The sequence below is a fragment of the Phodopus roborovskii genome, unplaced genomic scaffold, assembly GCF_943737965.1.
Source record: "Phodopus roborovskii unplaced genomic scaffold, PHOROB, whole genome shotgun sequence".
NCBI classification, from domain to species: Eukaryota; Metazoa; Chordata; class Mammalia; order Rodentia; family Cricetidae; genus Phodopus; species Phodopus roborovskii.
Window position 1 is genome coordinate 13,415,461 of NW_026125052.1, and position 19,677 is coordinate 13,435,137.

The window sequence follows — 19,677 nt, forward strand, 5'->3', positions numbered from 1 at the left end:
TTATTTTGTAAGCATATGCTATGAAGGTGGTAAAGAATGTGACTTACATAATGCACATTCTAAAACACAGTATTACAAATCCTCACAAAACATTTGGGCCATAATTTTCAGCCTAAGCAAAGTGAACAGATAGCACTAGTTAATGAAAGTGAATCTGTTCTTAGTAAAGCAGAATTAGCTCTTGCTTCAAAGAGCCACACAAATAGGTTGAGTTGGCTGCAGATCTTGCACAGTTAACATTCTGTTTTAGTTTGATGTTGAGTTTACCAAGACCTGGAGAGCTGTTTCCCAAAAAAGTAGCAACACATTCTTGGGTTTGCAAGTTATTTTACATTAATCAAGGTGAAGCAATTACAGCTAAAATCCTGTGCAGCTAGAGTTTCTGGATAATTAGATTATCAAAAGTCCAACAGGTGCTACCCTTGGATGTGAAAAAGCATCACTATCCTAAGTGCTAGTCTGGTGACATATTCTTTAAGTGACAAGCTTCTTGACTTAGGAAGAGGAGGCATTCATGGTCAAATATAGCACCTCCTTATGGAAGTTTGCCTGAGCATGCAGAAGATGGAACAAATTCAGGAAGCCTCTGTCATCATCATCTCGCTCTCCTGTAACACATACACAGGAACAGACAGCAGGGAGAAGTTAAACATTTTAACACATGGCTTAGGAATGTAAGATGTTGTGTTTCTAATAATATTTAAAAAGAAGAATTTTTGCTGATGATCTTTACTAAGCCAGGTATTAACCATTAAAGTCATGAAATTAGACACCAGATAGAAAATGAGAAAGGGCACTGGTCTAAGCTTTAGTATTGTTTAATTTATGGCCTTAAGCAAGTCTGATTAATTTCTGTTTACTTTTTCTCACCTATAAAACAGGGCTAATTAGGAACTGGAAAAATGGCTTATTGGTTAAAATCACCAGCCAGGGCCTTTTTGCAGAGGACCCTAGTTTGATTTTGAGCATCCACATGGTGGCTCACAATCATCTGAAACTCCAGTTCCAAGGGATCCAACACCCTCTTCTGACCTCTGCAAGGTTATCAGGCATGCACATGGTGCATAGACATACATGCAGGCAAAATAAAATAACAGCAAAAGCCAGATGGTGGTAGTGGTGAACATCTTTAATACCAGCACCTGGGAGGCAGAAGCAGGTGGATCTCTGTGAGTTCCAAACAAAGCTTTTGTAAACTAAATTAGTATTTGTTAAAACCTATATAAGGCCCAGTGTGGTAGCACATGCCCTTAGTCTCAGCATTTGAAAGACAGAAGCAATTGGTTATCTGTGAGTTCAAGGCTAGTCTGGTCTACATAGAAAATCCCAGGTCAGCCAGGACTACAGAACTACAGAGAGAGAGGGGGGGGAAGGGAGGGAGGAAGGGAGGGAGAGAGGGAGGGAGAGGGAAAGAGAGAGAGGGAGAGAGAGAGAGAGAGAGAGAGAGAGAGAGAGAGAGAGACTGTTTCAAAATACCAAACTCCCGAACAGGGTTTCACTGTGTAGCCCTTCAGATCCCCTGCTCAGCCTCAAGTACTGGGATTGTAGGTATGCACCACCAAGCCCAGTTGGTTGTCTGAGGCTAAGACCTGAAGGCACTATCACTCAATCCTATGTACTGTCTACACTCTTACTTACCAGACATAATAGGCTGCAGCATTTCCATGGTGACACAGGCAAAGGCATTTGCCACACTCTGCAAGAAGCTCTTTCTCTCTGCTGCAGCGCTGAAGACCTTGCAGACTTTTTGCATCATTCTAACTGTCCAGTCCATGCAGTACAGCTCTTTCTCACACACCTAATTCAGATACACAAAACACTACTATCAGTCTTCATGTGAAGCAAGCTATAAAGCTTAAAGTGGCAATGACAATGACAGCTTATGATTTAGCAGTTTATTACATAGGGCAGGTTTATGATGTAGCATAGTTTATTGCATAAGATATCCCCATTGAGTCTGCAAATGGGAAATGCTCAGTAAATGAATAAAATGGAGTGTGATGGCACATTCTTGTAATCCCAACACTCAAATTCAAGGTCACCTTTGCCTACATAATGAGTTTGGGGCCAGCCTGGGCTATATATGACTCAGAAACCAAAAACAAATAAATAAAATATGTATTTTAATACTTATTTTTATATATAATATCTTCTGTAAACCTCAGTTTCTGATAGGCTGTGTGTGTGTGTGTGTGTGTGTGTGTGTGTGTGTGTGTGAGAGTGAGAGAGAGAGAGAGAGAGAGAGAGAGAGAGAGAGAGAGAGAGAATGACCAACTGACCAAGTCTGATTTGGGGCATTGTAAGCACCGGGGAAGCAGCTCTATTGCTCAATCAAATGAATGCTAAATAACTTGAGAGAGAAAAACTTAGTTTTTACTTACCAAAGCCAAAAAGACTATGAGTCTTGCTAGCTCAATGGCCCGTCCGTTCACAGCTTTACTAGCCATGAAAGTGAAGCAGATGTTGTTCCCACTTAGGATTAGGAGGCGTGCATTATTTTCCAGAAGCCACTCCCTGGGAACCACTTTTATTAGAGGAAGAACAGTGATTGAATGAGAAATTACACAACTGCTGTAGTAAACATCTTTAAACACATTCAATATTATATTACTTTATTGGAAATGTAATTAGTGCCAAGGGAAATACTCATAATGTTTTAGGTTGTTCTTTCTTTTCTTTTTGAACAGGGTTTCTCTGTGTATTCCTGGCTGTCCTGGAACTCACTCTATAGACCAAGCCAGTGTGCCTCTGCCTCATGAGTGTTGGATTAAAGTTTTGTGCCACTGTGTCTGGAATATTTTAGTTTTTCAATTACAGTATTCAACCAGAGACAGGGTCACCCCCTTGTCATTGTGCATTACCACTGTGCTGATAGCTTAGTCAAAGCAGTTCTTCTACACATCCTTCAGCAGGTAAAGTGACATCATATGTAAGGATAAAGCCCTTGTAAACTTCAGAGCAACTGTTTAATCCCCCTCCCGTGCAGCAGAGGCCTTTCTTTTTATATAATCTAGAAGGGTATGCATGTTTGAGAACTTGTAAAATGAGAGTAAGCAAACTCATTAAACTATGTGTGACCTAATAATGTTACATATTTATAAAAGTGGGAACCCAATGGCTATTGATGGATGCTTCAGAAGTGGGGGCCATTGTTTTCAGTTGTGTACCCACTGGTGAGTCCCTCGGGCTCCAAGGGGTACACACCTATGGTCATGTGGACAGCCATGGTTAAGCTTAGTGGGTCACAAGACAAAACAAAAAGATATGACAGAGAGAAAGTCTTACAGGGATGAGAAGGGGAGTTTATGAGAGTTGGAGTTAAGAGAGAGTGAAGAGAAAGAGTAATCAGAATACATTATATAAATGCATGAAATTGCCAAAGAACAAATTTAATTTAAAACATTGGAAATTGAGATAAACATATTCTTACACCACATGCATTTACATATTCTACATGTAAACACACACACAAACAAAACACAAAACTAAAATGTTTTGGAGCAGTAAGTAACAAAATATACTTAAAACTACATATTGATCAATTAGTGATTTCTAATACACTCTTTAATTGTTACCTAGAGAATTGTCTATAATAACTTTATAGTTGTATTCTAATAATACATTTCTATTATTCCATATTAGTAAATATGTATTTTACCTGATAGTTCATCTACAAGGCTGATAACATCATCTGCTGTCCACTCTTTGGTACCTGTGTCATACAGTAACTTAATGGCATTAGCCAAACCTTTCAGACTAGATTCATCTGTGGGTCCTTCCACCATTTCCTGCCAAATTACCTGCCCTGGATTGAAGCAAAAAGTAGGCTATGACAGAATAGATAGTTTCTTCAAGGATTTGTTAGAATGAAAAGGATTACACAATCCCATTACTTATATAAGCTACATTCATCATTAAAATGTCAAAATTGGTATCATTATAAATCTGAGTTTCTCATTGACTATGATGGAACACAGCAACAATATCTAAACCAAGTAACTAAAGGAGTTTGAACATGAAGGAGTTGCTTTTGTGACTCTCCCTGAGGAGCTTGTACCCATGGTCGGTGTTCCTTTCAACAATTCTTTGTAAAGCCCACACCCATGTTGTCATGTTACTTCCTTCTGAGAAAGAGTTCTCTTAAGTCTCTGCTTAAGCCTATATTAACATATATTCTTCACTTAATTTTTTGTTACTGGGGCTTATAGAGGTTTTGTTTTATATTACTGTATGAGTATGAATGATTGCCTATGTATATCTATGTAACATGTGCATGCCGGCATCAGCAGAAGTCAGAAGAGGATGTTGGATCTCATGGGATGGAAGTTACAGAGGGTTGTGAGCTGCCATGTGGGTGCTGGGAACCAAACCTAGGTCTTCTGGAAGAGCAGCCAGTGTTCTTAATCACTGAACCATCTCTCCAGCCCTTTATATTAACAATCTTTATTAAGCTCCAACTCTGTTTCATAAAAAAAGGACAGTGCTTTTATCTATTTATTATTTGTTTTATCTTTTTCAAGTGTGAGTGTGCATGCATGTGGAGGCCAGGGTGTCACTCCTTAGGAATCATGCACTTTTTTATTTTAGTTTTATTTTTGAGACAGAGTCTTTTTCTTTTTTCTTTTCAAGACAGGGTTTCTCTGTGTAACAGCCCTATCTGTCCTGGAACTCGTTCTGTAGACAAGGCTGGCCTCAAACTCAGAGATCTGCTTGCCTCTGCCTACCAAGTGCTGGGATTAAAGGTGTGTACCACCAATCGTTGAGACAGAGTCTTTCAATTGGGATCTGGGGCTTGCTTATCAGGCTAAGATGGCTGGGAGCACTAGGGAAATGCCCATTGATGCATCCTCAGTGCTGGGATTACAAGCACAAACCACCACACCCAGCTTTCACATGGATACTGGGGATCAAAGTCAACTCTTCGTGTTTGCACAGCAAGCACCTACTGAACTATCTCCCCGTCTCAAAGAATAGTGCTTTTAATTCAAAGATGATACTACCCTGTAATACAGACTGGAATATAAATTGCTATAATTTTATTAAAGTCAAGTAAAATCGATTAGATCTTCTATAAAGAAGCTTGCTTCCATTAGCATCTTTCAAAAATTTGTATCACAACAGAGCAGCTTAGTCACTTTCTATTTGTTATCTATCCCCAATCTTTGTGGCTTATACACAACAACATTTTAATATCAAAATAGAAGTCCTGGCTGCTAGCCAATTTGAGTTAAAACTGGTTATCTACTGATAAAAGTAGAATAAGGAAATTTAAGATAATTTTAACATTAATCTAAATACATCTAGGCAAAAAAAAAGTTTTTCAAAAGTCAGATTATGCATCTGAAAACCTAAAACTAAATAGTCATTTGGGTTGCTGTTTTGTTGCTTAGCATTAGTCTAGTCCCCTCCATCTGGAAACATAACCTTGAGTTATATTAATGTTTAAGATGCAAAAGCAGCACTTTTAGAGGAATAAGAAATGACAGGAGTTGGGGGTGATGGCCCTTGCCTTTAATCCCAGCACTTGGGAAGCAGAGGCAGGCAAATCTGTGAGTTTGAGACCAGTCTGGTCTTTAGAACAAATTACAGGATAGCCAAGACTACGGAGAAACTCTGTCTCAAAAAACAAAAAACAAACAAACCCCCCCCTAAAAAAAAAAAAAAAAAAAACTGACTCAGAGCTAAACAGTTTTTGTCTTGAAACACCTGGCTGAGACAGAGTCTTATTGTTCAGCCAATAGGTATGACCTCCAGAGATTCATGCTTGAATGCCCATAGGGAGTGGCACTATTAAGAGGTGTGGCCTTGTTGGAGGAAGTGTGTCACTGTGGGGGCAGGCTTTAAAGTCTTATATACTGAAGCTGTGCCTGTGTGGGACACAGTTCACTTCCTCTGCCTGAGGATCAAGATGTAGGATTCTTAGCTCCTTCTCCAGTACTGTGCCTGCCTGCATGCCACCTACCATGATGATAATGGTCTAAACCTCTGAAACTATAAGTGAGCCCAAATTAAATGCCGTGGTCATAGTGTCTCTTCATAGCAATAGAGCCCTAACTAAGACACTTACTATGTATCTCTGGCTGGTATGGAACTCTATCTATTGGAATATGGTTCAAGAATGGAGTCATGTGAGGAGAATTCTGAGTGCTTGTGAGAAAACTCCAAGAAAACAAGCAAGTATCTCAGTTTCTTCAAAACCATGAAATTGTTCTTGAAATATGTTTTCATGCTCTTCCCGGGTATAGATGACAGGAGTGGGTTTATTTTAGATTATTCATTACAATTGGCAATTGTTATTTGTTTATATGCCTCTATGGAAAAACATGTTTTTGCTGTGTGGCTTGCCCTTGTGACTGAACACTTGATTCATATGCCTTTTCTTAACCCTCAGAGTTATACTGTCTGATGCTCTGAGTAAAGTTGGATATTGCCTGAGACTTTAGTCTGCCTCATTTTTAGGCTCTATTCTTCCAGGTCCCGCTGCCTCTAGAGTGGTAAAAAGATGTAGAATAGCCTGGCCTTGAACTCACAGAAACCTACTGCCTCTACCTCCTGAGTGCTGGGATTAAAAGTGTGCATCAGCCAGTAAATATTTTTAAAAAGCCTTCCTAAAGCAAAAGTAATTAACCAGGTATATAACACATATCACCAAAAAACAAAAAACAAACAAACAAAAAAAAACCCAAAAAACAAAACAAAACAAAACAAAAAAAAAACTGGTGCTTACCATCTTGAGGAGATGTTGGTCCAAAGATAATATAGAGCAATCTTGCCTGATTTACCATTGGCCATGGTTTTAATATTCTAGTCAACCAAAATGCAGAATCACTTCGTTGTGTCCAGTGATCAAGTAGGACATTCCTACAGAACAGTCTAATCCTTAACTCTAGTTTTCGGGCACTTCCTATGAAGAAAAAGTTGTAAATCATTTTCCTAGAAAGGTTAAGTTGCATACTGGATAGTGATCAGAGCCAGGTATTAACAGCTGCACTTAAAAGAGCAATGAACTGAATATATAAACAGGAAGTAACTAAGAAGGAAAAGATGCCCTAACTTTACAGTTTGACTATCTTATTTGCTTACTTTCCTTATTTAGCTTCGGTAATGGATAATGGGTAGGAAGAACAATATGCCCAAGTCAAACTGAAATAGTGGACAATAAGTCTGATAATTTTTGAGACAGATTCTCTCTCTGTATCCCTGGCTATCCTGAAACTCAGTATATAGACTAGCCTGGCCTCAAACTCACAGAGCTTCATTGACATATACATTTGAACTTTACCTCTTCTTAACATCTCATATCTATACAATACTATCTTTGAACTGAAGGTCTTTACCTGGTTTGTTACAGACAACAGTCTGCATCTTACGGGAGAGATTAGTCAATTCACATAAGAAGTTATAAACACGGTGGCATTCGAGTTCATCCCAACCTGCTGTTAAAGTCTAAGGAAAACAAAGAAACATTGCATAAGTTCAGATACACATAGGAAGGGTAAGCCTCTACTTCCTAATGAAAATAGGCTGTTTATAGTATATGATGTAGGTGATGGGCAATTTTTACTTTCAATTCACAAGACATTTATATATTTACAACCTAGAAATTCTCCAAAATCTATATTGCTTCTTTTTGGTTAGGAAGGAAGTTTTTATTTATTTATTTTTTTTATTTTTTCAAGACAGGGTCTCTCTGTGTAGCCCTGGATGTCCTAGAACTCATTATGTAGCCCAGGATGACCTGGAAATCAGATATCTGCCCACCTCTCCCAAGTTTGTATGCCAATCAACACCCAGAAAAATTTTAAGTTTTTATAAATTTATTTTAAGTTTTAGGTTAAGCCACATGTTGAAGGTACTTGTAGAAGCTAGACGAGTTGGGGTTACAGGCAATTGTGAGCTGCCCTGATATGGTGCTAGGACCAAACTTTGGTGTTCTATATATAGACTTCTCAGTTTGGATCTCTTTCACTACTGTCCAATGAGTGGCCTCAAACCATAGATCTGCCTGCAGCAAGTCTGAGTAATGGGATTCTAGTCCTGGCTTTGTGACTCAGTTTTTAAACTTAAATCAAATCAAATCAAACTAAACTAAATCAACTATTAATTTATTTTTGTGTATGTATGTGCGTGAGAGTGTATGTGACCACAGAGGCCACATACACAGGGATGTCAGGTGTCCTCCTCTACATGCTCCTACATGCTTTCACCAAACTTAGAACTTATAGTTTTTGGCTATGGTAGAAGCCAGTAAGCCCTATGGATGGAATTACAGGTCACCATGGCAATGGAAGCTTTTTACTCAGGTGCTAGGCATTTGAACTTAGGTCTTCACACTTACACATCCAGTATTCTTACCTACTGGCATCTTTAGGCCTCTATGGCTTGACTTTACATTAGCCTGTCTAAGACTTTTATACCTGTAATTTCGGTATTATTTACAAATGATCTCTCTCTCTCTCTCTCTCTCTCTCTCTCTCTCTCTCTCTCTCTCTTATTTTTCCGAGACAGGGTTTCTCGGTGTAACAGTCCTGGCTGTCCTGGAACTTGCAAACTCACTGAGATCTGCCTGCCTCTGCCTCTTGAGTGCTGGGATTAAAGGTGTGTACCACCACTGCCTGGCTGATGATGATCTCATTTTAATGTGATAATTGATTATAACTTGCTTGTTTTTTAATAAGTGAAAAAAAGGCAAAAGTTAATAACTATCTTGAAATATAAAAATGTACAAACATATAAAAAGGAGATTTAAGTAGCATACAATTATATAAATTCATTAATCATGTACTTTATTCATTTATATTTGAGACAAGGTCTCACTATGTAACCTTGACTGGCCTAGAAATCATTAGGTAGACCAGGCTGGCCTGTCTACCGTGTGTGTGTGTGTGTGTGTGTGTGTGTGTGTGTGTGTGTGTGTGTGTACCATGTGTGTGCCTGATCCCCAAGAAGGTCAGAAGAGGGCTGTAGGACCTTCTACAACTGGAGATTGGATGGTTGTGAGCTACCATATATATGCTGGGAATTGACTCCTGGTCCTCTGGAAGAGCAGCCAGTGCCCACAACTGTTGAGCATCTCTCCAGACATACGCATATTTTAAAAAAATAATCTTCAATCCCAGCACCCCACAATTTAAATTTATTGCTTCTAAAATGAGAGAAATTGCTAAGCAGTGATTATTTCTGGTAAGAGGAAATCAGTACATGGGAGACAGGCCTGGGAGGGAGACTTTTTACTTCATACATTTTGTCCCTTTTGAATTTTACATGAATGCATATCTTAATACTTAATCCAAAGACAGAAAGTATAAAATAAATGAAAAAAAGTAAAAAGTCTGTTTTGAAAGAGTGTTAGTAGGAAGTCCTAGAATCTGGGTGTGTAGGAGCCTGTAGCTGGCAGCCTGGGATACAGCAAAAGATTCTTTGTGCAAGTCTGAGAGATGAGTTAAGAGCCTAAGATGGCTATAAGTTGTCAATCAGATAATTCATGAAGGCTGTTTAGAACAGTGTCTGGCACATGGTATAAGGCTTAATAAATGACACTTTTCATTTTTATCTGTTTATAAGAGAGTAGTAAATATTCTTGAAATAATAAATTGATTTCTAAAGCACTTGGGAGGCAGAGGCAACAAATCTCTGTGAGTCTGAGGCCATCTTGGTTTACATAATGAGTTCCAAGACAGCCAGGGCTACATAGTAAGACTCTCACTCAAAAAATGAAAATAAAGACACACATACCACCTTTAGTCTCTTAAGTTGGCTAGGAGCTTGGGTTGCAGCTCAGAGATAGGTTGCTTACCTAGTATGCCTAAGGACCTAGATTCAATTCCCAGGTCACAAGAAATAAATAAATAAATAAATAATGTAAGTACATATAGAGTAAATAAATGTTAAGCATTTCTCACCAATTAGAAAACCAAACATACTCTTAACAAATTTTTACGTTATTTTGCTTTAAGATTACTAGAGCTAGCCAGGCATTGGTGGTGCTTGCCTTTAGTCCCAGCACTTGGGAGGCAGAGGCAGGCTGATTTCTGTGAGTTTTAGGCCAGCCTGGTCTACACAGCGAGTTCCAGGCAGTCTCCAAAGCAATACAGAGACACCCTGCCTCAAAAAACAAACAAACAAAAACAAAACAAAAGATTACTAGAGCTTCTTTTAATGTACACAGAGATTCTATACTCTACTTGTTAACAGTTAAAAATCATTCTTTCATTAAACAATGTACCTGTAAAAACATGCCATAACATGGTAATCCTAAACATTGCAAAGGAGCAGAACAGCTGCTGAATTTAAAACAGGAAACCTGTAAAGAGAGCAACTATTAGTGGATCTATACAATAGCTTGACACTCAGGATAACTGGAGATATCTTATTTTTGTTGTTGTTGCTTTGTTTGTTTTGTTTTTTGAGACAGGGCTGGCCTGGAACTCAAAGATCCACCTGCCTCTACCTCCCTCTGCTCAGATTAAAGGTGTGCACTACCAAACCTGACTACTGGAGACATCTTGAGACAGGGTCTAGTTTTCATTAAAGAAAGAAGCTTTGAGCTGGGCGTTGGTGATGCATGCCTTTAGTCCCAGCACTCAGGAGGCAGAGGCAGGTGGATCTCTGTGAGTTCGAGGCCAGCCTGGTCTACAGAGTGAGTGCCAGGACAACCTCGAAAACAATACAGAGAAACCCTGTCATAAAAAAAAAAAAAAAAAGAAAGAAAGAAAGAAAGAAAGAAAGCAGCTTTGCAATAGAGACCATTACAGAAAACTTTAACAGATAACAGATCAAAATGCAGAGGAACAAGTGATGCCCAGTCCCAACTGATACATCTCCAACACAACTCTCTACCAAAGGCTCAGAGATCATCTAGGGAGAAGGGATGGAAAGACTGTGAGGGGAATAGGAAGTCTGCTGTGAGAACGTGTTTCCTAGAAGTATCAGGGAAGCTACATGAATTAAGTCTCATCAGCATGGCTGCCTAAATAACCTGAACAAGGAAAAGACTAATAGATACGCTGACATGAAAGGGAGAAATCTCTTGGGGACCCAAATCTAGACAAAAAAAGAAAAAAAATGCAATTAAGGAATGCTGAGAACAGGAGAAATCATCTTCCCCAGGGAAGACTATTATGATCACCCAACAAGAAGTGGTCAGCCTTGAAGTAATTTGCATACAAATAACAGTATATGGACTGAACAGGCTGTATTTATATATTTACGAGTGTGCTTGTTTTGTGTGTGTGTGTATATGTGTGTGCGTGCGTGTACAATAAAAGAAAAAGAAGGCATGAGGTAAAGAAAGGGTATATATGAGGGATGAAAAAGGGGCAAATGACATGAATATATTTTAGTATTAAAAATTGTTAATAAAAATTAGTGTTAGGCATGGTGGGCACAACCTTGATCCTGGCTTTTGTGAGGCAGAGGCAGGAAGAATCCCCAACATCCATGTAAAAACAGCTGAGTGTGGTAATGTGAGCCTGTGACCCAAGTGCTGGGGATGAGTTTGGAGAGGGACAGGTGGATCTCCAGGGGTTTCAGGTCTGCCAGACTAGCTGAAACAGCAAGTTGGAGCTCCAGGTTCAGTAAGAGATGTGTCCAAAACACAAATTGGAGCCACACCTTTAATCCCAGTATTCAGGATGCAGAGGCAGTCTGACCTCCATGAGTTTGAGGCTAGCCTGGTCTACATTGAGAGTTCCAAGCTCCCCAAGGCTATGTATTAAGACCTTGTCTCAGAAATCAAAAACCCAAAACAGAAACAAAAAAGTTCCCCTCCCAAAACAAAACCAAAAATCCCCGAAAAAACAAAAAGTGGAGAGACTGAAGGGATGGCTCACCAAATTAGAGCACTGGCTACTCTTGTAGAGGACCTGTTATTCAGAACCCAGAACCCACATAGTGATTCAACCATCCATAAGCTCCAGTTCTAGGCGAATCTATGCCTTCTGACTTCTTCACTCACCAGGCATGTGCACATATGCGCTCATATATGCGCTCAAATATTCATGTGCATAAAAACTTCAAACACACTCACAGAGAGCCACCTGACTCCAGGGTGCACCACCACCACCAGTCTCTAAGGCCTCACTTTAAACAGCTTTGGAGGCTGTGAGACAGAGGGCTCAGCAGGTAAAGTGCTTGTCTCATAAACATGAGGACAGAATTCAATTCTAAAGCCCATGTGAAGAATATTGCCAACTGGGCGGTGGTGGTACACGCCTTAAATCCCAGGACTTGGCAGGCAGAGGCAGGAGGATCTCTGAATTTGAGGTCAGCCTGGTCTACAAAGCAAGTTCTAGGACAGCTAGAGCTGCTACACAGAGAAAGCCTGTCTCAAAAAACAAACAGAAGGAGGAGGAGGTGTGCACCATGATATACATACCCTGCCACTAACAAAAATAAATAAAATGAATATTACAATATGACCACTAACTGCCCTATTACTTTTGTACAGTATAAAATATATTGTGATTTATTTTGTTTTTTTGAGAAAGAGATTCTTTGTGTAGTCCTGGCTGTCTTGGAACTTGCTCTGTAGACCAGACTGGTCTTGAACTCAGATATCTGCCTGCCTAAATACTGGAATGAAAGGCGTGAGCCATCACTGCACAGTTTTATTTTTAATTATCTGTATGTGTAGGTATGTTCCTGTTCCTGCAGAGGCCAAAGGTGTTTTATCACTTGCAGGTGGAATTACGGAAGATTGTGAATTACCCCACTAAGGTACTGGGAACCAAAGTTGAGTCCTCTGCAAGAGTAGTATGCACTCTTAACAACTGAGCCATCTCTCCATATGTGTTTCCTAGGTGTATGTAACCATGATAAACTTTAATTTATAAACCTGACATTTGTTTTTGGCTTCTGTGGGCACTCATAAATAGAAAAACACACATACATATAGTTAAAAAATAAATCCTGCTTTTAAAAGATAGGTTTGGGGCTGGAGAGATGACTCAGTTAAGAGCTCTTGCTTTTCTTGCAGAGGATCCAGGTTTGACTCCCAGCATCGACACGGTGACTCACAATTGCCTGTAGATCCAGTTTCAGGGGATATGATACCTTATTTTGGCTTCTAGGCAACACATGATGTATAACATTCATACATACAGAAATTTTAAAAGAAAGGCGTATAAAGAATATATTACATTAGTGATAAGTTATCTTTCCTGGAAATCAAGAACGTGAACTAATTCTGGTATACGATCTTACTTCTGAGAGGATCTTGTGAATGTACTTTAGTCTGTCCTTGGTGGGAAGCAGCAAGGTACATCTTTTAAATAGTAGACCTGAGAAAGAAAAGGGACATAATAAAAAAAATGACAACAATGAAATTAATTAAACTTATCAACAGCATAGTGTAGCAGGCTGTTTCAGACCGCCAGCCCCAAATCATGACATGGAGACTTATTAGTTATGAATGCTTGGTCTTATCTTATGCTTGTCCCACTAGCTCTTTTGTTTGTGTGTTTTTTGTTCAAGGCAGGCTTTCTCTGTAGGTTTGAGAGACAGGCTTTCTCGGTAGGTTTTAGAGACAGGGTTTCTCTGTAGGTTTTAGAGACAGGGTTTCTCTGTAGGTTTTAGAGACAGGGTTTCTCTGTAGGTTTGAGAGACAGGGTTTCTCTGTAGATTTGAGAGCATGTCCTGGAACTCTCTTTGGATACCAGGCTGGCCTCAAATTCACAGAGATCCACCTGCCTCCGCCTCCTGAGTGCTGGGATTGGAGACGTGCACCACCACCACTTGGCCTCCCACTAGCTCTAATAACTTATTTTAACCTGTTTCTCTTCATCTGTATTTTGCCTCAGGGCTTTTTACCTTTCTTTCATTCTGTGTGCCCTATTTTCCTGCTTCTTCCATGTCTGTCTGTCTGGCTGGCAGTGGCCTGCCTGTCCATGGGCACCTCCCTCTTTTTCTTCTTTTGTGTTCTCTTTCTCCCCTAGATTCTTCTTCCTACTTATTCTCCATGCCTGCCATGCCCGCCTATCCCTTTACCGCTTATCCATTGGCCATTCTGCTTTTTATTACACCAGTCAGGTGCCTTAGGTAGGCAAGGTAAAACAGTAACATATCTTTACATAGTTAAACAAATACAGCATAAACAAATGTAACACACCTTTACATAGTTAAAGTAACATCCCACAACATAAACAAATGTAACACATCTTTACAGAGTTAAAGTAATATTGCACAACAGCAAAGATTATTTTTTAAATGTCATTAAGTATTTAAAATTTCAGGGGTTAGAAGTCAAGTTTGCTCACATAAATTATACAGATTGGATTAGATACCTATCTTTCTCCAAAGACTTATACTTTTTTCTTGAAACAGAGTTTCTCTATAACCTTACCTGTCCTGGAACTACTATGTAGAGTAGGTTAGACTTGAACTCATAGAGATTTGCCTGCCTTTGCAGCCCAGTACTGGGATTAAAGGTATGCACCACCACACTTGGCTTTACTTAATTTGTATGTGTATGAGTGCTTCACCTGCATGTGTTATGTGCTCAGAGCACTGAATCACTTTGAAACCAGAGTTACAGACAGTTCTGAACCACCATGTGGGTTCTGGGAACCTAACCCCAGTCCTCTGCAAGGAAAGCAAGTACTCCTAGCCACTGAACTATCTCTCCTCTCTAAGATATTTTACAAGGTTTGTATGTTAATAATGTGTAGGAGTCTATGTCATGACACTGAAAAAAAGAGAAATCCTTCCAATTTTTTAGTAAGACAATATTTGAAATATAATGACAATAAGTGTATGATTTATTTCCCCTAAGTATTCTGTTTCCCTAAAATGGCATTACACTGTTAGCATTCCTGTAAGGACAAACGGCATTCTCTAAAAATGATATGTGTGGTAGGGAAAGATACATTTGAATATCACCACCTTCTCCAGTTTTTACTCTTTATATAATATAATCATCATTTCTCTACATTTACTCTTTATATAATGAAATGGTTATATAATCCAGAAGATCTATAGAAATCAAGTTTATTTTTAGAAGTCCCTATGTTTGGATAACACAGGACCGGAATTGAATTTTAAACATAATCCCTCCTTATTTTTGCTTATAGACAGTTATTTTCAGTGTTTGGCTTTAGTCTGAGTTCTTTTCCTTTCATGTTTTGGCATTGTGTCTCATGTTATATCATAGCTGAGGCTGTAAGCTATAATTGCATACTGGTTGCCTTTTCTACTGCAAATCTCCTATTTTTAAGGGTTGCAGTTTACCATAAAACCCTTGTATTTAGCTGACTTTTTTTCTAAACACAGGTACTCTTTTTCAGAGACCAATTTCTTTTATGTTCTCCCAGTAAAATAATGTCAGATGCAGTATTCTTTTTACATTGGCCATCTGCTCTGTTCAGGAGAGAATGCAAATTAAATTTATAATCTCCCAAGTTAAGATTCTGAAAAATGTTATTTTAGTATCTAAAAACAGGAACAGATCAGATAGGAAAGAAAACATGGGAAAATGCTGAATATGTCAAACACTTACCAAAAGAACCAATCATAAAGCAGGTATCTAAAAAAAAAAAAAACTGAACGGGAAATTAAAGCTAATATATTAATCAAACCTGTTTTGGAGATTAGGTGTTAAGATCAATGCTTATATTTTTTAATTATTGAATTACCCATATAATTACAGTTTTTTTATTTTTTGGTTTTTTTTTTTTTTTTTTTTTTTTTTTGAAACAGAGTTTCTCTGTATTGCTTTGGATCCTGTCCTGGAACTAGCTCTGTAGACCAGGCTGGCCTCCAACTCACAGAGATCCACCTGCCTCTGCCTCCCAAGTGCTGGGACTAAAGGCGTACACCACCAAGGCCCAGCACCCGCTTTGTTTTGTTTTGTTGCTTGTTTGTTTTTTTAATGTGGTGCTGAAGATGGAACCTAGGGCCTTGTTTATTTATTTGTTTGATACCATCTCAGGTAGCCCTGGCAGTCAGAAGAGGGTGGTAGATCCCCTGGAACTGGAGTTACAGTTGTGAACTGCCATGTGGGTGCTGGACACTGAACCCAGGTCCCCCAGAAGAACAGCCAGTGCTCTTAACCTCTGAGCCATTTCTCTCTCCAGCCCCATACTATTTTACTATTTTCTTTCCTTCTTTCTTTGTGTGTGTGTGTGTATGTGTGTGTGTGCTGTTGGAGACTGAATTTAGGTTCTCATCTCATGCATGCTAAGGCATGCTCTGCCACTGAGTTTTTCTAAATTGCTCAGATTGGCTTTGAACTCTATAGTACAAACAGACCTTGAATTCACAATCCTCTTGCACTAGCCTCCCAGTTAGCTGTTATTATAGGCCTATACCACAAGCCACTATTGAAGAATTTATATATTACTTTTTTAGAACTATGTATTCTTGTGTTTCTAAAAGGCAAGATTCACTCAACTGACTATCATATCTTTATTTTAATCCCAACAACATCCTGATATTTTCTTTTATTGCCATGTTTTAGTTAATTATATTTTAGTTTCATAGTTAAATTGCTATCATTAGTCAAACTAAAATTAGAATTTTATTTCAGCATTCTAGGAAAAATGAAAGCAATGAATGAAGTAAAAGATTCAAATTATTTCATATCAAGGGAGGAAAATGATGTAGTATTTCCTTTGATAAGGTCAATTATAGTTAAATGACTTATTAGTAAATATGTGGAATATTTAAAAAAGAAAATCACAAATTCTGATAAGAGAATAGAGAACGTCCAGTAGTGTATCTAAATTTATAATTTTTTGTTTTGTTTTGTTTTTAAGATAGGATTTTCTGTGTAACCCTGGCTGTCCTGGAACTCACTCTGTAGACCAGGCTGGCCTCAAACTCAGAGAACCACCTGCCTCTGCCTCCCAAGTGCTGGGATCAAAGTCAGGCACCACCACTTTTATACTTTAAGGACTAGATTATGGCTGACAGTGAATATAAAGACAGAATAAAATTTAGCTGGGTGTGGTGGTGCACACCTTTAATCCCAGTACTTAAGAGGCAGAGACAAGTAGATCTGTTAGTTCCAGGCCACCCTGATCTACAGAATGAGTTCCAGGATAGCCAGGGCTGCTACATAGAGAACCATGTCTCAAAAAACCAGCCAACCAACCAAGCAAACAAAAAACTCTAAGTCACAAGCAACAGAGGCAAAACACATGGAAAACACATCAATTCCCTAAGGAGGTATTTCAGCTACACAACTGCATAGGTTATACTATATCTATGCAAAATTACAAGGACAGGCACTTATATGAAAGATTATTTCTTTCTTCTATTTTCCCCTCCTGCCCTCCCTCCCCCCCCCCTTTTTTTTGGTGGTTTTTTTGAGACTAGGTTTCTCTGTGTACAGTTCTGTCTGTACACCAGGCTGCCTCGAACTCACAGAGACCCATCCACCTTCCCCTGGCTTCTGAGTGCTGGGATTAAAAGCATGCACCACCAACCACTACCTGGCTTTTGCTCCCTCTTCTGAGTACTGGAATTATAGGCAAGTGCCCAAAACACCCAGTTTATTTGGTGCTAAGGATGAAACTCAGGAATTTATGAATGCTGGTCAAGCGCTCAACTAACTGAGCAACATTCTCCATCTTATGAAGGTTTTCTGATGTAGAGTCTCACACCTTTGTTCAGGCTGACCTAGAACTCAGGGATTCAGTATGAGGTACAGGCTGGGCTCACACTATGATCCTCTGGTTTTGGTTTTCCAATGTGAGGATTACAAGTGTTAGCCACTGTATTCACTTTTCATCTTTATACAGGACTACTGTTAAGGTCTCTACAATGAAAATAAAAATGCTATAAAAAAAGGAAAATTTCCAGGAAATATTCTCCAATCATTACCTTTACAGAATTATATAACAAAATATGTTATAAGTACTTTTTTGTTGCAGTTTGCGTTTCACAAATTACCTAGAGCTCTGTAGTACTCCAGTAGGCAACTCTCTTCTTTTGTGCCAGACAGATCAAGGTCATGAAAATTCTGTATTAAAAGTCTTCTACTTCCAGATGAGGTTGAGATATAATTAATTATGTGCTGGCTGACTGTTTTGGACACCATGCTTAACATGCCAATATCCTTCACTATGAAAAAAATAAATACATTTAAAACAAAACCAAAAAAAAGAAATAAATATATAACATATGAGTACAAATTATTTAAATCACTGTTAGTGTACTCTATTAACTTATGTTAACTCACTGATAATACAAATGGCTTAAATACAAAAGCATCACCATTAGTATAGTTTATTAACTTACAAATCAACTCATTAATCATAAACCTAGTGCCAGTTGTGTTGGCTCACAGCTGTAATTTCAGCACTTGGGAGGCTGAGGGAGGCAAATTGCCAGATGTTTGAAGTCAGCCCCGAGCTGTTCAGTAAGTTCCACGATAGCCTGGGCTATGAGTGAAAGCATCAAAAATACAAAAACAATAAACAAACCTAGCACTCAAAAAAAATCTTAATATTGTCTTAAATCTAGTTATCAATAGAAGCATGGTGGAAAATAATAAGCTACTATATTATTACTATTGAGATAACAGAGGTGGTAGTAGTTTTTTTTTTTTTTTTTTTTAATGTTTTTTCTTGAAGCAGGGTCTCTCTCTGTATGGCCCTGGCTATCCTAAAACTTTCCCTGTAGACCAGGCCTGCCTCTGCCTTTAAGTGCTTCATTTAAAGGTGTGTGCCATTACCTGATGGGTTTTTTGTTTTGTTTTGTTTTTGAGGCTGGATCATTCTACCCAGTTTTGTCTGTTCTGAAGCTTGCTATGTAGACCTAGTGGCCTGGCACTCAAAGAGATATTCCTGCTTCTGCCTTCCAAGTGCTGGGATTTAAGGCATGTTACCACCATGCCCAGCAAGGCTTTTGTTTTTTGACAGGATCTTGTTATGTAGCCCAGGTTAGCCTGGTATCTTGCCTTAGCATCCTTGGTGCTGAAACTACAGGTGTCCTGCCTACAATGTCTTTACAAAATTTGAACATTATTGTGGGCAGTCCTCATGGTACTGCCAAGCCGGCTGCTTCCTGCAGTCTCCTAAATAAACTTTCCTGTTGAAAAAAAAAGAGACACAGAGAGGACAGAAACAGAGAAGAGGGAGCAATAATTGAACTTTACTTTTAATTTTAGCTAAAAGAGAAGTGGTTGGTAGAGTCTTAGAAAATAAACTCAATATGAATGTTATCAACAATCCTGAATGATAGTTATATAACTGAAATAAAGAGGACAAACTAATACGTGGGGAAAGTATAATATTCTATTATCTTTGTAACATACTTCTAGCCCCCAAACCTCACCTGACAAATATCTTAAAATTATGTGGAATATTTCCAATGGTAAGACTTTAAAGTTTCCAAGCGTAGATAAGAGTTGAGGATCTGAATCAAGGGTGTTGCAAAAATAGCTGGATTGATGGTTAGTACGTTTACATTTCTGGTTGGGTATCAAAGTGAAACTGGTATTTATTTTAGATGCCATCTTTTCTTATCCCATGGATTTATATCCTGGTTAGAAAAATAAAGCATAAGACACAAAGAAAAAAATTAAGGCAATGAAGATGTTTCTTTTTCATTTAGGAGTCACACTTTCTGTTCTTTTATCCCCCTCTTTGTGTTACTGATCAAGTGCAGGGCCTCAGGCATGCCAGACAAACACTCTACCAAGTGAGGTTCAGCCCCAGACTAAGGTGCACACTTTGA

The 19,677-nt window shown here is 38.7% G+C and overlaps 1 protein-coding gene across 1 annotated transcript; it reads right to left on the reverse strand.

Moving 5' to 3' along the window:
* Positions 1 to 355: 355 nt before the first annotated feature.
* Fbxo47 (F-box protein 47) lies at positions 356 to 19,477 on the reverse strand. Its single transcript, XM_051175553.1, has 10 exons — positions 19,276 to 19,477; positions 17,890 to 18,060; positions 13,204 to 13,280; positions 10,226 to 10,303; positions 7,338 to 7,446; positions 6,728 to 6,904; positions 3,659 to 3,805; positions 2,382 to 2,524; positions 1,639 to 1,798; positions 356 to 608 (listed from the first exon to the last, which is right to left on the reverse strand). Exons 1-10 carry the CDS (start codon positions 19,454 to 19,456, stop codon positions 496 to 498), a joined length of 1,356 nt encoding a protein of 451 aa, XP_051031510.1. The 5' UTR covers positions 19,457 to 19,477; the 3' UTR covers positions 356 to 495.
* Positions 19,478 to 19,677: the final 200 nt, after the last annotated feature.

Bases quoted from the DNA above. Each gene is read 5' to 3' on its own strand.
- Fbxo47 (XM_051175553.1), bottom strand. From the start codon at position 19,456: ATGGCATCTAAAATAAATACCAGTTTCACTTTGATACCCAACCAGAAA. The intron at 13,281-17,889 runs GTAATTTGTGAA...TTTCTTTCTCAG, and splicing joins GGAGTACTACAGAGCTCTAG to GTCTACTATTTAAAAGATGT. The intron at 2,525-3,658 runs GTAAAATACATA...CTCTAATAAAAG, and splicing joins CCTTGTAGATGAACTATCAG to TGGTTCCCAGGGAGTGGCTT.